At 39.3% G+C, this 21,447-nt stretch overlaps 1 protein-coding gene across 1 annotated transcript; it reads left to right on the top strand.

Annotated features, from left to right (window-relative positions):
• The first annotated feature begins 1,049 nt into the window (after positions 1–1,049).
• Positions 1,050–20,007, top strand: alg6 (ALG6 alpha-1,3-glucosyltransferase). The gene is made up of 14 exons (XM_037114258.1): positions 1,050–1,241; positions 1,504–1,588; positions 2,113–2,202; positions 2,392–2,480; positions 2,599–2,681; positions 3,083–3,147; positions 3,353–3,538; positions 5,228–5,363; positions 9,710–9,795; positions 11,434–11,518; positions 12,048–12,118; positions 13,633–13,701; positions 15,494–15,686; positions 18,446–20,007. Exons 1-14 carry the CDS (start codon positions 1,160–1,162, stop codon positions 18,641–18,643), a joined length of 1,518 nt encoding a protein of 505 aa, XP_036970153.1. The 5' UTR covers positions 1,050–1,159; the 3' UTR covers positions 18,644–20,007.
• Positions 20,008–21,447: the final 1,440 nt, after the last annotated feature.

The following is a 21,447-nucleotide window of genomic DNA, read 5'->3' as shown; positions in this document are numbered from 1 at the left end:
CAGGCTTGCCTCGTATAACCATGCATACATCTGTATACAGAAGCTTACAACAAACTAGTTACACATGAGACAACTGATCCACTTCACTCCAGGTAGAGCATGCTGCCACGTCATGGTAAGCTGCCATAAAGGTTTAAACATCTCTGTCATATACAGTATGTAGTCAAGACAAGGGCTCCTCATGTGACCCAGATTACCTCCAAACATACTGAAATAAACATGTGCACGTAAATTGCACATTAATTAATCAAAAGCAAAGATTTATTTGACTGAATTAGCTTTATTGAAGCTAGTTGCATGTAGCAGCTATATTTGTCTTTCATTCATCTCACTAAAAACTCTAAATGGCAGATACTGTATAGCATAACTGTGGTAGGTTGTTTCTAATTGCCAGAAAAGAAAACCTTTGGAATTCGTCTTCTGTTATGCTGATGAAGAAAATTCAGCATTCCTGATTTAGATATTATATATAGCATTTCAAATATGTCCTGCCTATATTCAAACTGACATACAGAATTCAACCAGCTTTGTGAACCACGTATGATAATTTAGTAATTTCCATCTTAATCTGATCACAAAAAGGGCTAATTAATCATCGTTTTATAATGTATACATTGTGCTCCACATGTTATTAGAACTTTGTTATTGACCTCTGAATTCAAAATCAGCTATAACTTGTTGAGATATTAGTGGACCAATAGACGTTTAATGATGAACAATGTCCATCAATTTGTAACCAGTCTTCCCTTAACTGATGGTGCATTCATTGTACCTGGGAAAGGTAATCTACATTAACATTAAAATAGTAACTGTTAACAAAAACCGCTAAAATCTCAGTATACAGTTGCAATATTAAACTTCTTGTTTCTGCTGCTGCTGCTACTGCTGGAGATTAAACTCGTTTGATACAGTTATTCTATCTTTGCAATGAGGCGACGGTTCGTTAAGTCAATATTTTGTCTTTTTCCCGGTGTTCTCGAACGCCTCATGCGCTCCCTCGGCGCTATGTCTGCGTGCAGTGCCCAATGAGAACGCGCAACGAAGCCTTGGTGGATGACGTATACAGGAAATGTAAACAGATTTCAAAAGTGGTGTCAGTGAACCATTTTTTTTAAGCTTTTTATTTCTTGTCCTGAAGCTAATTTTGCCGGTCGGAGTTATGCAGACGTGGAGTCTCGTATCTCTCTGTGTGTTGCTCGGCGTTGTCGTGAGATGGGGCGTTTCGTTAAATTCATATTCAGGTAGGAAGCGTGTAGCTTAGCGTCAGTGCGTGGCAGCATTCAGAGAATCACAACAGTCTCCTCTGTTTTACTGCGGCTAATATCAGAGTCGCTCATTTTATTTTCTGACAGGAAGTTGTTTTACACATGTAAGAGAGTCGCTGTTAGCTGTTAGCTCTGTGAAGTTGTCCCCGTCAGCTTGTTGTGTGTGTGTGGTTCCCTGCTGTCATTCACTGATGTAGTTTCCCATTCACCAGACTAACAGCTGAAATATTTCCTCCAGGGGCGGGGAGACCTCCCATGTTTGGCGACTATGAAGCCCAGAGGCACTGGCAAGAGGTGACCTACAACCTCCCTGTCCAGGAATGGTCTGTCTGTAGCTTCATTTGTTTACTACCTGAGCGATTTTTTTAAAGATGCCAAGCTTGTGAAGGCAACTGAAAACAATATGAGCTCTTTTGGCTGTTCATGTTTTAAAGCCTTGTCTCTAAACACATGAATATATTTCTGATGCTTGATTCTCAGTCAACATACCAACAACACCACAGATAAGGGATTCAAAAGATCCAGAAAAGAACTTGTATAAGAGGAATATTGTTGTACATGTATAGTCGATTCAGCATGAAGCATTAAAGGGGATCTATGAGACTATGCAACCAGGATGTTGGCCTTAAACCAAAACTGCACACGCTTTAAACTGAATTTGTAGACACATCCACAGTTTCAGAATAAATGCACATTATGGTAAAAAATAAAAAAAATATCATCATGATCATTATTATAATACTGTTTGGTCACATATTTTACCTTGTTGCTTCTTGGATATCGTGTTTTTGTCAATAAGATGAATTTGTGCAGCCCTAAAATATGTGTAATATTTGGACTCATGCAGGTACCTTAACACCACTGACAATGACTTGAACTACTGGGGTCTTGACTACCCTCCTCTGACTGCTTACCACAGCCTGATATGTGCTTATATGTAAGTAGATATGATTATAAAAAGTATATCTTTAACATGTATGTCAGTTCTACTTTCCTTTGTATTTTATTCTATCCTATCTATTACCCTGTGCATATGTATTTCAAAAGCAGGCATTCTTGTCTGTCATTTAATGACTGAAATTAATGTAAAGTTCTATCTGACTCTGGCGTCTGTAATGTCCTGCAGAGCCAAGATAATAAACCCTGAATGGGTGGAGCTCCACAAATCGAGAGGTTATGAAAGTCCAGCACACAAGTTGTTCATGAGAGCTACAGGTACAGTAACCATGAGAAATTAAAGTAAAAAAACTCCCATGATCAACAACCTCAAAAACAAATAATTTCCTCACCTCGAACGACATATGGAACAATATGTTTCTTTGTTCTGTTTCAGTCCTGGTGGCAGATTTGTTGATATACATCCCTGCTGTGGTTTTATACTGCTTGTACCTGACCGATGGATCCGCTAAGAAAAAGGTAACACACCTGCCAAGTATGTGAAAAACATCTAACAGTTTTTTAAACTAAAGACCGAAATGAGCCACATTTTCCTCTTAGTCTGAGAACACACCCGTATGAAAACTGATTACAGCACTGGTCATCCAAACAGGGGAATTATGAAGTCATTATCGCAATATAATATGATGTTATTAAATTTTCCAGGAAGTTGCTACATTTCAGCGGGGAATAACTACATTTACAGAACAATCAATTAAGAGGGATGGTTTGTAATATTTTGACTGTCTTAAATGAGCAAACAGTTATTATAGTGTCTGTATATTACTTTGTTGAGATATTTCTCTCACATCCCAAAAGTCTGCAAAAGTTCATCATTAGATCTGAGTTATTTTGACCTTCCAACAACTCTTTTTCTCCAGGTTTCCACTCTGTTCTGCTTCCTTCTGTATCCAGGGTTAATCCTCATCGACTATGGGCATTTCCAGTATCCTTTATGTACAGTTACATTTCTACTCTTTATTCACTGTGATATCATTATTGTAATTAGTTTTGAAGACTGCCTGCCAAATAGTGAACTTGACTGAATATTGAGTCCAAATAGAGAAGTATAAGTTAGATAATATTTTCAGCAGTTTTCTAAGGTATTTATCACATACCAGCACGTTGAGTATCGACCTTGACTGTATCAGGTACAATGGAGTGAGTCTGGGTTTTGCCCTGTGGGGAGTTCTGGCTCTCGGTCTGGGCTGGGATTCATTGGGCTCCGTGGCCTTTTGCCTGGCTCTCAACTACAAACAGATGGAGCTGTACCATGCTCTGCCATTCTTCTGCTACCTGCTGGGGAAATGTGTCAAACTGGGACCGATGGGGCGAGGGTGAGTCTGTTTATATTCGTCTCGTGTTTTCTGTGTTTTCCTTACTTTTGGGGGAATTTGGTTAAGGCATGCAGCTGTATACAGTGGTTTACAATTGCGAGATTGGCAGTGCTTGATTTAAGTTCATACTTTTTCAAGCAGGAAAAAATGGCAGCCTGGTCACAAACTTATTACAGCAGTACAATAACAGTACACTAAAATATGTTTCTTAAATCATTTTAGGTGAGAAATTGGCAATGAAGAAGAAAATCTTCACTTATATTTGATCATCACTGCCTAGATCAAACTGCAGTTTGATCTGAGTTTTATGAGCCACCCTCTTACGGTCAGACTTTCCACTGTGGCAGGCATAGAGAACAAGTTTAATCTGTAGTTTGATCAACAAATCTGCTTGAGAGTTTTACTTTAACCATGCCATTCAAGTCATAGTGATCCGGGAATTGTCTGTGTTTAGGCTTGTTGATTCTTTCATGAGTTTGTCATGCGCTCATAAACAGTCATAATTGAGAATAATTTAATCCTTCAGGATAAACATTGTCAGAAAAAAATATTACAGATATAAGCTGATGAGATCCATCACACTCCTCAATAAGAGAAACTTATAGCAAATGCTGCTGAAATGTGTTGCACTATGTTGCATTAAAGCATCAAAACACAACAAGAACTCATGAAACACAAGTTACCAATAAAATGTAAGTTATCAATATTTAACAAAAACAACAGTAACAAAAAATCTTTCAACTCAGCAATGTTTTGAACATCGTTTTTTTAATAAAGCAAGTTAAAAGTATGTCAGTATCTACTTTGAATGTGTACAGTATTAAGCTAATAATGATAAGATTAACTTAATTAAGATTAAGTGTTTGTGGTGCCGACTAGCAAGAGGGGGTAGCCACGTTTAATCAACTATTTGCACACATCCCTATTCTCTTATAATTGATAAAGATAGCAAATTAATAGCAACAAGCCATTGAACAAAGCAAACACTAGTGTTGTTTTGGCAAACATTATTTTTGATTTCTTATCTATGAAGTCATGAATATTATATAATTGTTATTGTTACATTGTTATTGTTTTAGTTATATTGTTTTGTCACTCTGCGTGTCAGTTGAATGCTCAAAGCAGATATGTAATGTTAGTCTATAAGCAAGCTGTGTCCTCAGGAGAGCCACAGAATGACTGAGGTAATCAGACTGGATGCTGTTACTAGTGTGTCCAGTGTCTGTTTATCTAGTAACAATGTACCAAGGGCATTTAGTAGCAAATGGAGAGCTGGATTAGAAGGGCCGGGGGGAAGATATGTCCAGATGACACTCTCGCCATGCCCAAACTCCTCAGCTATGCTGTGTGTGCAACTTAACCAGCAGCTTCACAGTTACAGCTGACAAGATAGGCTGACCTACACAGAAGACTTTCAGCTGATGCATGGCTTTCACTGCATTCCTCAACATAAGGGTCAAAGGGCCAAATTTAGGAACTGCGGACAGTATGTGCTAATTGTTTGAGGAATAGATGTAGACTTTGACAAAAGTATGCAAATGTAATTATTATAATTGTTTAAATTATGGTTAAAAATGATCTGAATTTTGTATCAAACTGCCTATTTTTTTTAAACATTATTTATGATTAATCTGTTCCTCCAGAACTCCATAATGATGCCTGTCTCTCTGTGTGGCTCTCTTCCTGTAGGTTTTTCCTGTTGGTGAGAATTGCCTCAACAGTGTTGGTGACTTTTGCCCTCTGCTGGCTGCCCTTCCTGTCTGACCCCAGTCGGGCCTTGCAGGTGGTCAGGAGGATCTTTCCCGTGGCTCGCGGCCTGTTTGAGGTAGAGTGCACTTTCCCGAATGGTAAAGTCAGCATGAAAACCACATCTAAGAGGCCTGATCTCGCGACTTTCAAGTCTTATGAAGAACACATTTGTTCTCTTGTCCTCTTGGTGTCTAAGAATAGTGGCTCTACACACACAATCCCAAACTTTCAAAGAGAAGAGTGGAAGAAGATAATATGTTGTCTGGACAGATCATGAAATCAATCCAAGCTCAACAAATAGGTGTTAAAATACTGTTACATACAGATTAATACAGGTCACATTTACCTGTTACTTTCCCCTGATGCAATGCAGATGGTAACTTTCTCACTTCCCTTTTTGGTTGTATGTGTAAGTATCCCAGTGAACTTTTAGAAAATTCATGAATAAATGTCACTGAAAGTACCACCAGTAGCATGAAATTTTGCACAATTCGCTGTGCCCAAGGGAATGTTTGTGACTTCCAAAATAAATTGTATGTTATGCCATTTTACTTCCATGTTATGCCCCAACAGGGAAGCTGTTATGTGTCTGTTTACCCTAAAGCCTGGTGCTATGTTGGGTATCAATAATTTCAAATCAGCTTGACCTTGGTTTGTGGTTGCTCTTTAGACCGAAAACAATGTTGGATTTTTTCTCTCTAAATGTAATGTAAGAAAGTCAGTAGTTAGACTCGGTTATTACATTTTTATTTATTTGTTTGTGTTGATAGATTTTAAAGATTGGGTTGGCTTTATCAGCCAGAAATGAGTACACATACAAGGAATCTGAGTTCCATTTTCAAAAACCGGATTGTAACTGCAGGCATCCAATTTAGGGACCGTAGAGAAATGTTTACAGGGGAAGTGGTGTGACAAAATGTGGATAAATCAAAACACTATCTATTTATTTTTACTAGACAGAGACTGATTTTTCTGGCTTTTCTGGGAAATGATGGTCTTTCATCTCTTTCCCCATCCAGGGTTCACTTATTTTGGTAGTATTAATGAGTGTTTATTTATTAGCCTTTATAAATAGCTGTATTTTCTCAAGCTCGACTGATATATCAGTCGGCAGACATTTTGCAGCATGTGATTTTTTTTTTCATTTATTACAGTTGGTTTTTTTACCATTTCAGCCCCCTTCTCACTCTTAAGCAACTTTAACACAGTCCCTTAGGACTCAAATCAACACCTGCCTTCAGATATGATCTTATTACACAATATTAGATTGTTCCAGATCAGTTTTCTCAAATGAGCTAATTTTAGTGTCTGTATCGGTGTAAATGAAAGGCCCAAGAAGTGGTGTCTTCATTTTCTTGCTTCTGTGTTAATGGATTTTGAAAGAGCACATTGTTGTGAGACGAAACACAGAGAAGGATTATACTAAGTTTTACATCATGTTACCAATTTACAGCACAAAGCTGACAAGTGCTTTTATGGAAGTCATACCCAACCACTGGCACTCGTGCCATATACACTGGTCCACGCTCTCAGCATGGTGAACATCTTTCCCCCCTGCAGTGCTTAGCTGCGTGGAAATGGATACCCAGCAGGATCAAAGAAAAACAGTGGAATAAAATGGTGTAACGTCAGCAGATCAGTGTCACTCTATCTTGCAGAGGTGTCTTAGTTCGCGATGTACAGTAGGAGGATATAGATAAATCTAACTTAATTTATGGCCTGGGTGTTTTCAGCACTTCATAGCACTGTCATGTTGTAGCCGTATGGACTGATGAGTGGGGCCAACGCTACACTTAAAGGCGTATCGGAGCACATCCGACAACTGTTACTGCCTGCTACAGACTTCATCTTTGGAAAGCATATCAGTGTGACTGTTTCATAGCAGACACACACGCACATATTTTATGCTGTGGTCAGCTCAGAGAGAAATGGAGGCATAGGAACGCGATATCGAAAGACCAGCGTGTAGGATTTAGTGGCCCTCCCGTACAGTTTCGATAAGAAAACAAGCGAAAGGCCCTCTCTCTCTAGCTCGGTGTTTGGTTTGTCCATTCTGAGCTACTGTGGAAACATGGTTGGTGCAACATGGCGTACTCAGTGGAAGTGGCATCACTCCCTCTGTGGATATAAAAGGCTCATTCCAGCAAAAACACAAAGATTCTTAGTTTCATTTTCAGGTGAAAACTAAATATTAAATTTCTGCCTATAGATCTCTTTAAATTCTACACACTGTACCTTTTAATTGTTGAGTCTCAACCCCATATTGTCAAATACTGACGCCTCTGGTTGGCAGGTCAGTATTTGACAGAGCAGTTGATCTAGATTTATCTACATTTTCGGTGATTTGATTTAAATCGAAAGCGACAGCAAACTGTGAGAAAGAATAGCCAGAAGCCAGTCAGTGGTGTTGAAAGCTGTCATGGGAGAAGCAAAGGTTTCTGCGTGTGACTGACAGTGCAGAGGCAAAGGTTTGCAGCTCTCATTTTGGAACCCCTGTCTTGTCCTGGTCCCCAAGGTGGCACCCACCACAAGGTGTCATGGATGTGAGAAGTAATTGAAAATTCTCCCAGGGGAGCAGATGGCAGCAGGCGATGTGGCAGTATTTGTTCAACGAAATGATGCAAACATAATACACAGGGTGTGAGAGACACTATACTCCCCTGTGACGACAGCGTGAGAGGCTGCCGGGGCGACTCGTCCTGAACTAATTGTGAAATTGTGCACGTAAGCAGAAGCTTTGGACAAGGGGACAGGGGTAAGAGGGGGTGGTGGGGAAGAAGAGCGCCGGTGACTGGTGGTCGTGGCAACTTCTGGGCGGGAGCAGTTGTAAGTTTACCCACTGAGCTGCATTCTGGCGTCTCACGTTGCTGCCTGCTCACAAAAATGGCACCAAATGCTTCCCCCTGTGAAATTCCATGCTAGCTTATAGGTGAAGGAGCCGCACTGCTCTCGCCCCCTTACATTTGCCGATGGGACCCCCTCCCCTTGCTCATGTGTTGCCTTCAGGCGGGTCCAGGAACATTCCCGTAGCTGTTATTTGGAGCGGGGAGGAAAGAGAGCGAAGGGGCTGAGACAACACAACGCTGGACGGCCCAGTGCTGCTGACTAGGCTGCCATTAAGATCCACACAGCTGTGCTGTGAGCAGCTGTAGAAAGAGAGAGAGGAGGCCAGAAATAGTTTTTCTAGACAGGGCCACACTGAAACAATTCACGGTGGAATCATAAAGCGGATCTAGGCATGCTGTCTCTGTGTCTGTGATATCATGGTGCACGGTGGCGGTTGGGCCTCAATATCATCTGATCCCTGCACAACTGCTTAAGCACTTAAATCAACTGAATCTCTGAACAACGCCCTCCTCATCTCTCATAAACCGCAAGTACTTTTAGGCTGGTATTAAAGGTTGTAACATATCTTCCACATCATTCACAAAACTTAAAGATTTGATTTTATGTGTTATTTATAAAAACAATTAAAGAATGATGCAGTCTCTAAGACAGAGAAACATCTTTTTTTTTTATCAGAGCTGAAATTATCAGCTTTCAAGTTCACAGGGCTGCAAGTAGTGTATTTTCACAATTTTTAGTCCATAAAATTGTTAAAAATAAATAAATAAATAATTGCAAATTACAGTTACTAGATTACCAATTTAACAAGCTGGAACCAGCAGATGTTTGACATTTTTGCCTGAAACTAAAGCAGTTATTATCAATTATCAAAATGGGAGCCAACTCATTTTCTTTAATACCACTAAGTGATCACTATTCTCTGGATTAAGTTTCCCCAATGTGAGGATTTGCTGCTTTTCTTTTGTACATTTGTAAACTGAGTATTTATGCTTTGGGCTGTTTAGATAAAACAAATAATTTTAACAATGGGAATTTATTTCACTATTTTATTTTATTTTATTTTTATACTAGAAGCTAATCAATTGAGAAAATAACTGGAAGATTAATTGATAATGAAAAGCAGCCCCTAGAAATTAATTTGAAAAAATAATAAAAAATGTTTTGCTTAAAATAATACTACAGAGAAAGTTGAATATGTTTATATTGTGCGTGTGTCAGCAGAGGTCTGTGGTGTTCTATAGCTGCTGCTTATGTAAAATCTACTCTGTATCCACTCTTGACCTTGTGTCCTCAAGTTTACAAATAAGTCCCATGCTTTTCCTGGCAGGAGAGTAAATTTATGATGGAGGGTTACATACAAATGTCCCGCTGGAATGCCCCCGGGGAATTTTTATTGCAGTTTCAGTGGGGAAATAATTACTTACAGCAATGCAACTTATTTGCTTTCTCTTCATAATGGAATTCTCTTATTTTATTACACAGGCATCAAAGTGTTATTTTTGTGTTTTCGTCTGACATAATTTCTTGTTAACCCAAGTGGTGTGCGTGTGTGTGTGTGTGTGTGTGTGTGTACAGGATAAGGTGGCCAACACATGGTGCAGCTTGAACATCCTGATAAAGATCAGATCCATTCTGTCTAGTGACTCCCAGATCTACCTCAGGTAATCCCTCTATCTTTCCGACTATCTTTGACTTCTTTCCTCATCTATCTTTCATCTCTCTCTTTTTCTCTCTCTGTCTGCCTGTCTGTCTGTCTTTGACTCCCCTCCCTCTTGCATCTTGTTTTCACTTATTCATTTCCCGGGAAAGCAGAGCTTACCCAGGGAAACGAAGACAGTGATCCTGTGGGGTGGAAACCAGATCATCCCGTAAGGAAACATCTTGTGAGGAAGATTTGAACGCGAAGTCACAGCTGTCTTTGGAAATGTGATGACAAGAGGCTGGATTGCCCAAGGAGCGATTGCAGTGTGTCATATAAGAATAAATAGATTACCGTTACCACTCAGTAGATTAGTGGTGGGTGAAGCGAATCTACCAACCTGCATATTTTACCAGCATTTGGCTGATGGGCTAGGGCTAATTTTGTGGCTCATACAGAGATGGAGGCATTGTAACCCGATTTCCTTGACAAAAATGATATTGACATATGTACTGTATCGGATGGAGTGATATAATGAAGACAATTAATCGTGCCTGCGGCGGAGATGACGTAATAAACACTCAAGATTCTCTGCCCCCTACCCCGCGCAGTAACCCATGAAATATTCGGAAGTCACTTTGACCAAAAGCTGAGAACCTGTTCGATCACAGTGGGAAGAAGTCGATGCAACAGTTGTGTCATGGTGGAGCCTGCTTAAATAACCCAGCACGCTAAATTTAGGAGTCTTATGTCCGCAGCATGGACACGTTTCTGCCAGACTGCTAAGTCCAGGGATCAAGTTGGACTTCTTTGACTGTAGTGCATTTCCAACAAATGAAAAACACTCTTGTCTTTTTGGCACCGGGAGCGGATTGCTAAATGCTCTGGTGTGGTGTGGGTGTACTGTGTACATAGAATGAATCAGCTGTGAAAAGTGATCCATGTCCTTCCGGACCGCAAAACCCTACCCAGCACATAACACACGCATAACACACTCGCTTTCATACACACACTAAATACCCACTCACTGGTCCATTTATTACTTCTGTCCATCTACCACCATCATTATCTCTGTCTATCTGTGTGCGTCTGTCTGTGCTGCAGCACCAACACATTGTTGCCCTTACGCATTGAGCTAACTCGCTGCCCGACCTCTCAGCACATTCACACTGACACTTAGTCACTCTCTTCCAGTGCCTCCAACCCCAGCAGGTGACAATTGAAGGGTTAAACTAATGCCTGCTAACCCTGAGAAGGGGCCAGTATTCGGTTTTTGGTCCCACATAGCATAGGTCTTAGTTTGTGGAGCAGGAGGTGTCTAAAAAAAACAGACCCAGAGCTTTTGGTTTTACATTCGATTGTTTCACATCAATATCAGCTCATCTTGCACTACTGATGCAAAACCAAATCTGCTTTTCAGTTATGTGGTCGCTATCAGTTTGTACATGAAGTCATATCAACACAACAGGAAAATGAGCGCTTGGAATTATGTGCAAATGCAATTATTCATATTGATTCTAAATTGATTTCATATTCTACATTTCACCTGCTGTATAATTATTTTTTCCTTCATCTCCCAATGGGGATTTTTTTTTTATTGTTTTGTGCATTTAACTGTTTTTGGTGTTAAACCTGACTGCTCACTTGTATTGTTTTTCAGTACTGCCTGCACTCTCCTGGCGGTCCTACCGTCCTCTGTCAGACTCCTGACAAAGCCCACCTTCTGGCAGTTTAAACTGGCCTTGGTAAGTGCCATCCGAAACAATAGCAAGCCGAATCAACCGATATTCCCTTGAGAGAAAGATTACGTCTGTTTTTTATCCCATCACATGCTCAAATATCAGTAATTTATTTCTTTTCTTTAATATTGTCAGATAATTTAAAGTTGCGATGATAAATCAGTTAATTGTCAACTACAAATTAACCACCATCAGTTTTGATGATCAATCAGTCAGTTTGAGTAATTTTTGGAGGAAAAAATAAGTCAAAATTGTCTGATTTCATCCTTTTAAATAAGAATATTTTCCAGTTTATTTAATCCTCCATGACATGTGGATAAACAAGACATATTATGATGTCATCTTTGGTTTCTGGATCAACATTTTTCATCCTTTTTAAACAAACTAATGGATTTTTCTACAAACTATTACAGTGTGTACACTATTAAGGCATCATTTCATACATTTTTTCTCACTGTCTTTATTACAGATTCCACTATCTAGTATTGATTTGTGGTAACAATAGTAGCACTAATAATTTCAATGTCACTTTCAGGCTAATTCATCTCTGGCGTTTTTCCTCTTCTCCTATCAAGTCCATGAGAAGTCCATCCTCTTGGCTGCCTTGTAAGTACCGAGGTAACAGCAGTAACTTCTCGAGGTTTTGTCCCAACTTGCGACGGCGGTGCTTCTTCTATCTTCTGGTGACATCTCAAATATTCATGAGTATAGATTTAATTTCTGCCCACAAAGGGAGCTGTTCGTCTGATCTCAGTTTATGTCCCGCGGACTGTTAATGAGTTGAATACATGAGCGCTCTGTAAAAGTGACATCATCCTGCTGCTGTGCTCCCAGAGTTGCAGAGGAACAATCTATTTAAGTACAGACTTGCTAACTGAGGAGTTATTCACCTCTGTCATCACACTCTATTGTCATGATATGTGCCATGCTGCGTGTCAGGGTCATATTTAAGAGAGTGAATGAAGCACTTGCATACATGACGGGGTTTGAATGGCTGCTGGAAAACCTTAAAATGCTTAGAGAAACGGCCTTAAATTAGAACAGCATTACTTTCATGATAAATTGTGTTGTACTGACTCAGCCAGGGTATGTAGGATGTCGAGTCTACTTACAGAGAGGTGACATAAATAAAACATAATTTGGCTGTTCATAACACCATAACATCTGATTAATCTGATGAAGTGAAATAACCATTTTGAGTGTAGGTATAGAAATAAATAATATAGCACAAAGGTAAGTTGCATGAAAACCTTGAAAATGCACCTTGGATTTGACAGTGAACAAGCTGTAGGAACCCAGACCTACACATGAAGACGTCGATGTGTGTGTGTGTGTGTGTGTGTGTGTGTGTGTGTGTCTGAGATTCATTACCATTTACCTCCATATGTATAAGAGTGGCGGCTGTAGGAGGAGAGCGAGGTCTGGCACAGATTTGACAGCGAGGGATTTGGTTCCTAGATCTGGGCTCATCTATTAATCTAGATTAGGGTAGATTGTTGCTTTATTAACTATTGAGTTATATCTCCCACCTGTCCCACTGAATCAATCAGTAATGCATGTCCAGGGATTAGGAAAGAATGGCAGGCGGCAGCTCGGGGCGTTGTTTGCGCAGGATCAATTATTGGGCTGTAACAGGATCGCCAAAGAGCACTGGCTGTAATTATGGGCTCTGGGACTGGTGGAAAGTGCCCCCCTCGGAGCACAGTATGCAACTAGCGCCAGCTAGCAATGACGCAGGCAGCTAGGTTCATCTAATAAGAGCTATAACACAATGTGCCATGACGTCATAATTTTAACACCGCAGCTTCTTGGCAAAATATTTTCCGGTTTTATTAATGATGAAATTGAATAATTACCAAGGGAATTCACAGTTAAAGAGATATATTGGTATAAATAAATGTAACAACAAAGACTTGACTGCCTTGTGAGAGATGTTCAATAATGGACTAATGTGGATGTAGTATGGGGTGAGCTAGTTTAATGTGATACACGCATGATATGAGTTCACATCCTGCTCTGCCTGAACATGGCCTCACCTCCTGTCGTACTGTAAAATATGTAATGGTGCTTGCTGTCGAATGTGTTTAACAGTGAGTGTATTGAACTTTGATCTTTTCTAGGCCCGTCTGCCTCCTACTGAATGACCTCCCCTTGGTGGCTATTTATTTCCTGCAGGTCTCTACGTTCAGGTAAGACCAAGTGGAATAACTTAAGTGAAAGGCTTTACTGATGGTTATGTTTTTTTCCCCCTTATATGCTCATCAACTGTTGATTGTCAAGCTGCATGTGTTGACGTTGAGTTTTAAGCTTTCCAGTGTTATAGGAAATACACTTCTTCCCTTTGTGCAGAGAGTTACATGAGAATATTAATGCCTCTTTCATGTCTGTATAAATGTAAAGCTACCTGTAGCAGGTGGTTAGCTTAGCTTAGTTTAGCATTAAGACCTTTAAAGCTCAATAATTAGCACATTTATCACAATTATATATTTTTGGATAGTCACATGTTGTGGTTTTTCAGGGGTTATGTGCCCATTTTCTTCTTGGCTGGCAACAGTTACTTACTGGAGTCACTGCTAATTACCTGGCAACACCATGTCAATGACCATACCTAAATGAGCTATTGCAAATAATGTCAAACTGTTCCTTTAATAACCAGGCACGCTTAGCTGTTACCTTATTTCATGTCTGGGATGAATAGAGTTGTCTGTCTGTCTGGCTGTCCATCCATCTCCATTCAGATGAGATCAAAACCTGCCTTTAAATGTTGGACATAAATCACAAAAATCTGAGAGTTCTTAATTGTGCACACACTCTACTATAGCTTTCACTAATCTAACTATGGTTAGCAGAATTAACATGGATACATATTTCATTACAACAGACAGTACTGAGTCAGTTCACTGATTTGATCTTACCTGTGCTACTGTTTCATCTTGAAAAACGTAAATAAGTGAGATGTCCAAGTGACTAAAATGCCATGTACCACATAAGTCTTGTGGCCAGGTTTGGAATCTGGAATTTTAACATCACCTATCTTTATTTCTTTCCCTGTCTCACCATTGTTAACTATCAAATTAAAAGCAGCCGTAGAAATAATCCTAAAAAAGCTAAATGGAATCTGCGATATGGGTCGAGCTGAGGACCATGAATAGAAAAGACAAGTAGTGCTGCGAATGCTGTGTCTAACTTTCACCAGCTGTTGTTAAATTCTTCCGGCAGCACTAATTGTTGTGCGTGTGGTTTAGTATAAGGATATCTGGGGATTACATGGCATAGTCTGCATGCCTGCTGTCTAAGTGTGTGTTGTGTAGGGACAGGAGGTCATTCTGTAGCTGCCTCTCGGTACAGTCTAACATCACATTATCTGCATCCTCTACAGGCTCTGCCATTTAAAAAAAAATACATCTTTTGTTAGCGTAATTGGCTGAATGGATGCTCAACCATAGCAATTTTAAGAGGACAGAATGCAGCCAGTCTGTTTAAATTGACCACGTATGTATTTCCAAATTGTTCAACATTTATCTGCTGAATGGGGCTTTTTTTGTCAGAGTAAAAATCAGAATGAGTGGTTTGTTTGGAGCGGATAGGTTTTTACAAGCTGGGGTGACCTGCGATTTACTATGAGTCAACTGTTGTTCTTGTGCACGGCCCTCTGCTAAACTAAGATAAGCTTGGCATGAATGTCAGAGCCATCTCTCCCCAGGGGTCAGACTGCTTGTGCAGGCCTGCTGGATAAAAGCTTCTTGGCCTACTGTTGCCCTTTTCTCATTTTTCTTATGTATATATATATAAATCCCATATTTCCTTATTCCACTGTAAGAGTCTTTATCTGAGCTCCAGCTGCAACTCTCTCTGACCCTGTTTGGAGTCATTACACGTTGCTGTTCTTGTGTTATTGTAAATTGCTCTAGACGTCAGCAGAAATCTCTAAATTGTGAACTGTAAGTGCAGCATTGTTCTTATCCTCGTCCCTCTGCGCAGCATGGTGCCTCTGTTACTAAAGGATGGTCTGCTGGTGCCCTACGTTGTGACCTCACTGGCCTTCCTCTTCTTTGGCGTCTTTCTCCTGTCTGCACTGGAGCACTGTTCAGAGGAAGAGCTACGAATGGGAGCCTATCACAAGCTGCTGTCCTGCCTACCCAGACTGGACCTGGCCTGTATTGTGAGGTGGAAGGTCAGTGTTGTCCAAGTCCTGGTGCAATGATGAACAAATACTATAGCCATCACTTATTTTAGTGGGTTTTGTAGTGTCTATGGTACAATCAGGCTTCATTTGGTTGTAAAGTAAATGAAGATGTTAGGTTTTAGATGTTAGAAGTTACATATAACTGTTTTAGGGACATTTTGCTATTTATAGTCCTAAAATATTATGATTTTAAAGGTCTAATTTGTAAGAAAAGTGATTTTTGAGTCTCAGTCCCAACTCTTCATGGCCAACCCGACCTACAATCCCCAAGTGCCAATGTTTGACAAGTAACGAGACTGATTATCACAAATCTGGTTGTCGCTAGGACTTTCAGCTTTTTGGACACAGATACAGTAATAATAATGGTCCAAAATGGTCTGCACTTAAATATCTACACAAAGCTGACTTTTATTTAGTCTGGTTTTGATCATTTTTTTGACCTGCAAATCTTCAGCTCAGTCCTTATGGTGTATGTGTGGACTGACGAGGGTAAGTACAAAATACTGGTATGAAAATAATTAAAAATAAAAAAATGTCAAATTGCAATACAAGTAACTGATACTGTTACATTTTAGCCATTTAGTAGCCTTAGTGTGAGTTGGATTTTGTTGGGCCAGTTGTTGAATAGCGACAGACAGAAGCTCTGCAATTAAAACTAGGTCTTTATTTTGTGTTATTTTTAGGTGATAATTCAAGTGACTTGGTGTTAACTTTACTCGAAAAGCATCGAAAAGCAATCATGTCATTGGTTAAAAGTTTTCCACTGAAAAAATGTATATATTGTATATAACATATTTCATATATGATTATTGATTAACCGATACTCAATTGATTAAAATTAGCATCACCAGTCAAAACAATATAAAAAATTGCAGTGAGGAGTGCAGATGTGATGTCATGGGTTATATCAGTTACATGCTGCAGGTCGAGCTGCGCTGAGATTTTACAGCACGCAGCAGGTTTTATCTTTGTGGTTACAGCTGTAATTGGTTGCTAATAAAATAAAGGTCATGCAGATGACTTAATACTGATTAAGACAGGTAGGAAAGGAAGTTTTATATGTCTTCATCCTTGTTTTCAACAGATTGTGCACAAAGGAGTCATTTAAAGCCACCATGTGTAGAATTTTTAAATTTTCATTATAGCATTTTTCAAATTATTCTAATGCAGCAAGTATTTGTGGAAACATGAGATAATCCTGGTAAAAACTCATTTGAGCCCATTCCAATCATTGTTACAGGATCAGCTGTGGCCTCAGTTCATCTTTACCACACTTTACCACTTTACTGCTTGATTAAGTCAATAGTTCATGTCTGCTCTTGTACACAGGGGGGAGGAGGATGTACAGCTGATGCATTTGTAATAAGAAGGGTGCTGATTTCAGGATCCCAGGTGGCCTGTACTTTGAAAGTGGCACTAGACCCAAATTGCAAGCGTGTGAGAAGATATACCCAACTGTATAAATAAAGATCATGTGCCGCTGTAAGCTGTGTAAGCTGTCCGGGGATGAAAGCCGCTGCCAGCCAAAGAATTATTTATCACTTATTTAAGTTTCCACAGCGTCTGAAGTGGCTGCACTGCCAGCCCCTTAGCGACAGGGGCACCGGTAGGGTGTCAGAGATTAAGAGGAGGTGTCTTTTTATAGCACGTGTCATTAACACAGGTTTGCCTAGATATATTTATTTACACAAGCAGCATAAATAGCGAGCCCCAATGAAGGCGATAAGGTTTCATGGGTTTGGGGTGGCGGGGAGAGTGTGGGCATGAGGTGTTTCCTCCATCTTACTCACTGACTTCTCTGTGGGTCATAAAGTCCAAATAGACACATGAATGATCTCACCCTCACCAACAGTTTTGTTCGCAACTCTGTAACACGGCAAAAAGTAGTTATGACGGACTTAACTCAGAACGGCTTTTCTGCAGAGTCATCTTTTCTTTATAGCACCTCTAAATGACCAATTTGATGGAAGTCATGCAGTGATAAATATCTAATCTGGTTTGAGAGCTCCTTCAAATCAAATCATTCATTGGTTTGATATTATAGTTGCACTTAAAATTAGGAGAAAAGCTAACAGTTTGTTCTCAGCCTGAGGTGCCCAGTCTCTTCATTGTTTTATGAGGAACAGTTTCTGGTGTTGAATATCAATTCAGTCATTCCAAAAAGGCAGTTAGGCAGTACGTCTGCATTGACTTCGATATCCTACATTTCAGCTACAAGAGTAGGTCAGGTACTTAAAAGGCTTTAACTAATACAACGTTATAAACATCTTTCTTTAGACCCTCCCCGTATTATGAACACCCACATCTTTTAAACCCCACACCGCAATCCAAAAGACAGAACTGGTTTGTTTTTTTCCAACACAAAAACACACATGATGATGGTATTCGTCATGGAAATGGCATGCATGAGACAGAGGTTGCAATCTCCTTCCTGTATATGATCTCGTGACTAAAGTTCCATACATAGAAATTTGAATATCATGATAAGATTGTTTCATTTCAATTGTAAAAAGATTTTTGGTTTAAATGATGGATGTGGATGATCATCAGATGTCGTTCAAGTCATTTTCAAGGATTACGTATTAAGCCTTTTCCAATCTTTCTGAAGTAGCACCTGACTGCAGCTATTTCTCCTCAGCCTGAGTTTGTTAACTCTTTTAGCATTCAGCATACTAAATGATCTTGTGTCCCTGTACTTTTTTCAATCAATTTCACACCCCCTCTGTCTCTGTCTGTCTGCGTTACAGTTCTACATCAGCGTTGCGATCATGGCAGGTCTGAGCGTCGCGAGTGTCGCTCTGGTTCCTCCTCCACATCTACCCGACTTGTTTCCTGTGCTGGTGTCTACTACTGCTTTCCTGCACTTCTTTGGAACATTTGTATATTTCAACGTTGTACAGTTCAGCGGACCACCGAGCAGAAAGAGCCAGAAGAAGAAGAACTGAATGGTGCCAAAGGGGAGTGATGCACACTGTCTGCTCTGAATGTGCATGGAGGCTATCACTCATGCCATCATGTCCCAAGTGCAAATAGAACAAATGTACAACTGCAACAATGAATTGATGGAAAGAAAATGAATTGATGGAAAGAAAATGAATTGGCAACCATTTTGAAAAAGAATTCATCGTTTTCAAAGTCATTTTTGGTGATGGTGCCAGCTGCTTAAATATGACAATACCCTGCCTTTTCCCTTTTGCTCTTCTTGCATTGCAGTAAATTGAACATCTTTGAGTTTTAGGCTGTTGCTTTTTCAAAACCATAGATTTGATGACATCACCTTTGAGAAATTGTGATTCTTCACAGTTTTTGTTGGTTGCAGGCCTACATAAAGGTTTATTAAGGACTGAAAAACATATCAACATACTTCTAATTGGCATCTCAGAGGAGTTGTGACATTGAGTGACAGCAAAAGGTAGTGATATTTCACAAGTTTGACCCAATAAATTCATGAAAACAGTCCTCTCTTATCCAAAAATTCAATAAGAAAGCTCAATTTAGCCTTTACTTGAAGGGAAAGTTATCTACTTTTTATGTGGATGTACACTTAGTGTTGCGGGTAAATGTAATCAGTTGAAGCAATAAATTCCTCATCGCATGCTGGATTGACAGAGAAAACATTTTTGTGCTGCAGAAGCTGTTTTCTTCAGGAAGAACTACAAACTCTTTCAGCTCAGTTTACTGGTATGTCTAGATACATTCTCAATAGCATCCCAAAATATGAGCGATGTTTGAATGAATTTTTTTTTACAATGCAATGCATCCTGGAACATGTAGGCACTGCTGGGATGTCTCCGCAGCAGGAGAATTCAGCTTTCTCAGTCAAAATAGCATGCAATGAGGAATTCATGTTTGGACCAATGATACGTCACTCTTCAACTACAGTGTTGCTGGCTAATCTCACAAGCAGTGTTCAGCTGATACACTTGACTTTAGAAAGCTCTGTGCCTGTATTCTCAAGCTTCAGTTGGTGGCCACAATACAATAACTGAACATTGCAACAGGTGTTCCTATTAAAGACTACTGGGAGAAGTGTATGTTTGATCTTGTGGTCACTTTTAAATCTGTAGTTGACTTAATGATATTGTAAGGTGTTCCTGTTATTTTGTCCACACTCAGTACCTCTTCTGGGGATTGTGATTAAAATGCATTCCTGATGGGACTGGATTCAGGTCTAGCATTAAAAGGTTGTGATTATCTATTCATGTGAAGTTTTCTTTTTTACGGTTTTCTACTGTATATTTTATTCCATCATTGGAAGTTATTTTGTACAAACTTAGTTTTTGTGAAAATAAATAAAATTTCTCAATGACCTAATGTGAACGTGGGTTTTACTGCCACATTGTTAAATGATTAGATTTTGAGCAGCCTCATATAAACTGTCTACATTTACCAAGTAGTCCGCTAAATCACCCCCAACAGTCTGGCAGAGACAGAGCCAATAATTGGACAGAAATTATATCTTTCAAAAGCTTTTACTCAATATCATTAAATATTCATTACCAGCCCCAGATACTACAAGGGTCCTGCACAAAAGACCTGTTCATTTAAAACAAAGCCAGTGACAGGACAGGCCTTAAAAAGAGATGATGGAAGGTGACATATCTGAACATAATGCTATAAAGTTGAAATACCACAGAAAAAGGTACAAGCAATTTCTTTCTCCAATCTCTGAGCCAGTTAATGACGGGCATAAAAAAATCCATTACAACTATAAATGTTATCAGGTCAGTCAGGGTTGCCCGTGCATCTGAGGCTCCAGGCCGCTAGCCAATAATGGGCCATGGGGACAAATAGGAGCCCAAGATCTGAGTTAACTGTTACTACAATGGAACATGAACACAAGGGGCCAATTAGAGGTGGTGTGGAAGGCGCTGGTTTGCCCTTTTATTACACATGTTTATATAAAGTAATATCAATTCATTTAGAAAGACGTGAGTCCCAATTCTGAAATGGAAAGGTAAATTAATTATGTCATTAAATTAGTAGAGTAATACAGGTAGACAGGTAATATAGCTGGAGTACAGATTAAAAGTCAGTACATTAAAAAAATACTATTTTAGGTCTTCTTCTACTTCAAATTAAATACTGTTAAAAAGATTGGTCAAATAACCAATGACATTTCCATGATAACTTCGCAAAAGCTGCAGAAAATTAATGAACAATTTTGATAAAGTCTATGGTCCAAGCTGCTCAAATGTTCGTGACATCTAAGACTAAAAGTGTAACTGATTAAAGTCCAGTGTGTTGGATTTAGTGGCATATAGCAGTGAGATCGCAGACTGCGACCACCTGAATACCCCTCACCTGACCCTCCTCTACCATAGTCACTAAAAACACAAAAAGGCCCTCTAGAGCCACTTTTTGGTAAGTTTATTCTGGGCTCATGTAGAAAAAATGGCAGCTTCTGGATGAAGACTTGCTCTCTCCATCGATCTATAAGGCTAATTTTAATGCAAAGAAAAACACAAGATTCATATTACCAGGTGATAATGAATACTAATTCAACACTAACACGAATTAAGCATTTTATAAATATTATATTCCATTTCTGCCCTAAATCTTATACACTGGACCTTTAATAAAATAAAATAATCAAATATTAAATACTAAGGAAAACAAGCATCAGTTTTAGTTAGAAAACTACATTTAGACATCAATTTAGAAGGATCTATGATAAACAATCTAAACAAATTATTTGTCATTGCACTCCCAGTTACATAACAGTTATAATAAAGTTACAAAGTATAAT

Source organism: Acanthopagrus latus, chromosome 11 (assembly GCF_904848185.1).
Source record: "Acanthopagrus latus isolate v.2019 chromosome 11, fAcaLat1.1, whole genome shotgun sequence".
NCBI classification, from domain to species: domain Eukaryota; kingdom Metazoa; phylum Chordata; class Actinopteri; order Spariformes; family Sparidae; genus Acanthopagrus; species Acanthopagrus latus.
This window is presented reverse-complemented; position numbering and strand designations above follow the sequence as displayed.

Bases quoted from the DNA above. Each gene is read 5' to 3' on its own strand.
- alg6 (XM_037114258.1), top strand. From the start codon at position 1,160: ATGCAGACGTGGAGTCTCGTATCTCTCTGTGTGTTGCTCGGCGTTGTC. The intron at 3,539-5,227 runs GTGAGTCTGTTT...CTCTTCCTGTAG, and splicing joins CTGGGACCGATGGGGCGAGG to GTTTTTCCTGTTGGTGAGAA. The intron at 12,119-13,632 runs GTAAGTACCGAG...GATCTTTTCTAG, and splicing joins TCCATCCTCTTGGCTGCCTT to GCCCGTCTGCCTCCTACTGA.